The sequence below is a fragment of the Sparus aurata genome, chromosome 9 (assembly GCF_900880675.1).
Source record: "Sparus aurata chromosome 9, fSpaAur1.1, whole genome shotgun sequence".
NCBI classification, from domain to species: Eukaryota; Metazoa; Chordata; class Actinopteri; order Spariformes; family Sparidae; genus Sparus; species Sparus aurata.
The window spans coordinates 20,302,526-20,307,255 of NC_044195.1; the positions used below are offsets into that span (position 1 = coordinate 20,302,526).

At 39.8% G+C, this 4,730-nt stretch overlaps 1 protein-coding gene across 2 annotated transcripts in view; it reads left to right on the top strand.

Annotated features, from left to right (window-relative positions):
• baz2bb (bromodomain adjacent to zinc finger domain, 2Bb) overlaps positions 1–3,364 on the top strand; it is a 59,977-nt gene extending 56,613 nt beyond the window's left edge. For both annotated transcript variants that reach the window (XM_030427792.1, XM_030427793.1), the window contains exons 36-39: positions 355–501; positions 678–967; positions 1,134–1,277; positions 2,099–3,364. In XM_030427792.1, coding sequence (XP_030283652.1) covers positions 355–501; positions 678–967; positions 1,134–1,277; positions 2,099–2,246 — 729 coding nt within the window. In that variant the 3' untranslated portion in view covers positions 2,247–3,364. The remainder of the gene's footprint in view (positions 1–354; positions 502–677; positions 968–1,133; positions 1,278–2,098) is intronic.
• The last annotated feature ends 1,366 nt before the right edge of the window (positions 3,365–4,730 follow it).

Sequence of the window (4,730 nt, forward strand, 5' to 3'; positions counted from 1 at the left end):
AAGTCACATTGAAGATACCCTCGTTTATGAGGCTCAGTCTTTTAGACTGCATGGCTTCTGGTTACATTTTATAAAAACTACTGTATAAATGATTTGTGTGTTGAATTCATTTGATCCTTAAAAATGATGTAACCTTCATTATTTTCAAAAGACCTAACACAAAGGAAAGGTGTGTTGGCAGCTTCAATTTATAATACATCATTTCCAGCCAATAACCGTATCAAATAAAAACACAATCAGTAACAAATGAACATCATCCGATATGTCTAGCTGCACAGAATCACATAAATCACTAATTTTCAATGTAACGTACCTTCATTTGAATTTAAAACTACATATATTTGGTGTCTTCAGCACTGCCAGCTCTGTAACAAGGGGGATAATGAAGAACTGCTCTTACTGTGCGATGGCTGCGACAAAGGCTGCCACACGTACTGTCATAAACCCAAGATCACCACAGTACCTGATGGCGACTGGTTTTGTCCCACTTGTGTAGCGAAGGTACACCAGCATGCCCTGAGTGTTCATTCTTTTCTGTTATCATTTATTTCATAAAATCAGTCCACTGTGATGGACGGGGTGCATCCTATGTAGTCATCTGTTATCATAGCTATACATATACATCATTTGATTTGAATATTATACATTGTGTGTCTTCTGTGTGTTCTGCCACTCAGGGAAGTGGGCAGTCCCCCCGGAGCAGGAGGCACCAGAGCCGAACAGCTGGAGGAGGGAAGAAAAGCACAGAGGTAAAACGAAATGCTAAGCCATCTGCGCTAGGAGAGCTCATCAAAGGCGATGCTGCCAGCAGCAACAGCGTGCCAAAGAAAGGTACCAAGGAGTTCAAGAAGAGGAAAGGAGACGACAGCCCACCCAGCTCCCAGGCCAGGCATGACAGCCCCGTCTCCTGCGCGAAGAAAGCCAAAACGGCCAGAGACGACAACACAGATGGGCTGGCGACATGCCGGTACTCATGAACACATACTCATTGCTTGAATAACAGCCTGTAACAGCATTCACTTTAACTCTTCTTAAATGTACATCATTTTTTGATGGGCTCGTGTAATGTTTGTGTACGAGACATGAACATATCACAATTATTTCATATGTACTACCACTGCTACTCTTTCCAGTGTGCTGCTGGCTGAGCTGGAGGCCCATCAGGATGCTTGGCCCTTCCTCACACCGGTCAACCACAAAGCTGTCCCTGGATACAGGAAGGTCATCAAGAAGCCCATGGACTTCTCCACCATCAGAGAAAAGCTCACCAACAACCAGTATGTTTATTTCACTTCATTTCGTCAGAATTTTTTTATAAAGGGTCCAGTGTGTAGGCTTTAGAGGGATCTATTGATGACATTACAGATTGCAAGCAACTAAACACACCTTGTCTCAACTGCCCCTACAGTGGTCCCTAAAGAAACATGAATGGTCCTCTTTAGAGCCAGTATTTGGTTTATCCATTTGGGCTACTGTAGAAACATGGTGGTGCAACATGGCGAACTCTGTGGATACAAACAGGTCATTCTAACTAAACGAGAAGATTATGAGTTTCAGGTGCAAATTAAAACACAATTGTGAATATTATATTTGGCTTCAGCCAATAGATCCCCTTAAATCCTACAGACCTGACCTTTAGAGGGTAACTATATACCATTTTTACATATCAAAGTTTAAATTTTTGTTCACAGGTCTTTGGTAGTACTTCTGCATATATGATAGAAGTAGTATAAAGACTTTTGTGGCTCTGGAAGAAGCTGCATGTTATCTGATATATCCATTGCGTCCTTGTGTTGCACTGTGGGTAATTTAGGCATCAGGTGTTGACAACGAAGAAGAACTCCTGGAATCGAAAAGGAGAAATCTCTTGTTCTGCTGTATTAATTTAGATGATTACCCACAATGCAACCAAGCCACTGAGTGACATCACTGGAGGCAATTTATCAGGTTTCTTTCAGCTTCATCTGGAACCACCTTTTAAGTAGATGTATGTTTTTTTCATGTGGATTTTTCGTGCATGTCATCATGTCATAATTTTCCATTTTTTATTGGCTTGGTGCATCTTAACTAAAATTGAAACCTTTTCTAATAATTCCAGCTACTCCAATCTGGAAACATTCATTGTTGACGTGAACCTGGTGTTTGAGAACTGTGAAAGATTCAACGAGGATGATTCAGATATTGGACGAGCCGGCCACCGCATGAGGAGCTTTTTTGACAAACGCTGGATTGAACTGCTGAAATGAGGAAAGAAAAATAAAGTAGATTCCAGTGTGGACTCTCTGTGCTCCTCTCTACATATCAGACTTCATCTTTAGTGTTTGGAGGCCTTCTCTTCACCTGTGACACTAAATCAATACGCAGTTATAACACTGATGTGCAATGTGTGAAAGCGCTCTCCTGCTGAGTAAAGACACTTAACAGATTAATAAGTGCAATACTGTTTTCTTTATCAAAACACACTGACTCATGGACTCAATATTGTATTTGGGGAAACATAGATTTCCTCTGTAGATAGACTTTTTTTTATCATCAGTACTTTAGCTTAGTGAATATGTGTGTATTTATTTTCTCAACTATTTATGTTACAGTCAGTCCTTTGTAAGAAAAAGCAGGAAATGGCACACAGCTTTAAAAAAAAATCTGAATATTGTTTTTAATGAACAAGCCAATCAAAAAAACATAATTGTTTACAGCTTTTTGAATATAAGGTGCCAGCAGCTCTACTGTTCATCTGCGTTTGAGTTAACTGTGTGAAATACAAGGAGGTATCACTGTCACTATGTATGTATACAGTGTACAGTACACACAGCACAGTCTTGTTAAAAATATGGTTAATGCATAAAGATGATTGTAGCACTTCATATGTCTTGTACTGTACTACACCCGTGCTGAATATCAACTCAAAACACTGTGGTCTCCTCAGTATTGTAGTGCCTGACCTCTGACCTCGCAAACAGTGTACGGAGGAGTGAGTTCTTTTTGTATTTTCAGTGTGCGTACTGTAGGTGTGTCCTGCACAATATACGGTAGGAAAATCCTCTCACAAAATGTAAAAACTCTTTAAAGCATTTCCTCTGCAAAGAACTGATATGGTGCATATAGTGTGTTTCATCTCCAAGCATTTCCCTTCAGCCGGTCGTCTCAGACATCCTGTGGAAACCTGCACTGGGCTTTAATCCAGCTGGGAGTCGGACAGTGTCACGGTCCACCGGAGGCGTCTTGAGACAGCTGAAGTCAGAAGACTTGAAGTTACTGTATTTTATTATGAATGTTGTGAAATGAGTAGAGACTTTTGTGGGAATATTATTTTTAAATAGTGGCTGTGTGACACAGAGGAAAATAAACCTGTTTTTCAAAATAATGCTGTTTGGCCCTCACTGTCTCCATTATTTAGACCCATTATTAGAATTAAGTCTCTATCGCAACACTTAGAATTACCACGAGCTGGATGACTGAGAACCTCCATCTACATGTTGCTTACAATTTTGAGAGGAATGCCCTTTAGCTGGTACGGGAGTTATGAAAGAACAGCGTCAACTTGAGATGCAGGCAACACAGGATCATTCCTAAGAGCTTACACCTCAGTTCCAGCGTGAAAGGACACAAGGATCCTTCAGAGGGCTCAAAACCAGCTACTAGATGAAAGAGTGCCACAGATGAATCTCACCATCAATGCACTCACGACTAAGACCAACTCAGCATTTAGAATTACATTGAGCTGGATGACTGAGAACCTTCATCAACATTCTGAGTGTACAAAGTGTGGAGAATAAAAATTTGTTTTTTGAATCATGGATTTCATTTATAACACTGCTATGTGGCTGATATTGGTTTAACTACAACGTACAAGGGACTTTGAACTTGGTTAAATAAAGATGCCTCTTATACGGCACTTATATAAAGTCCTGCTAACAGCTGTGTTAATATTACAGTATTTGTCCAGAGGGGCTGCCAGAATCAATAAAAACAAACTTTCTGGCAGCAACTGTAAAGGTGTAGTATGTAAGATTATAAAAGCAATACAGGTGCTGCAAGAAGTAAGCCTTTAGGTCTTCAACAGGGTTTCATGATGACCCTGATGAAAACTTATAGACACCTTTATTAAGCAGTAGACAGATAGGAAATATGGGAGAGAGAGGGGGATGTGACACGCAGCAAAGGACCTCTGGCCGGAATCGAACCAGGGTCGGCTGCGTTTATGGCATGCGCTCTAACCACTCGACCACCTGCACGCCAATGTTGGCCCTTTAAAGATTTACAATAAAGGCTTTTAAAAAAAATATTTCCTTCCTTGTTTAGTGATATTGTATTTTTTTAAGCAAGAAAGTTGCATAATGTATCTTTAAATGCAACTTTGGGACACTTGTTCTTTAGTGTTAGGATAGCTGCTGCTTCCTACCTTTACTCCACCTCAGCGGGAAACATTAAACCTTCATTTCATTTATTTCACAGATATAGTTACACACGGTACTTTACTCACGAAACTGATGAACAAATTATCAAGCACCATTTCAGATATAACTTGCCAACGGAGTAAAATATTTGTTTAATTAACACAAGATCAATATTTCAATCCAATGATACAAACACAAAGTGGATTGTGAGTACTTTTACTGTTGAGCTTTGATAAAACCTCAGAAACGCTTTTGGATTCTGGACTTTAACTTGTAGAGTATGTTAATCTTCTCTTATTATTTTAGAGGCAGTGAACAATAACGTTATTTTCC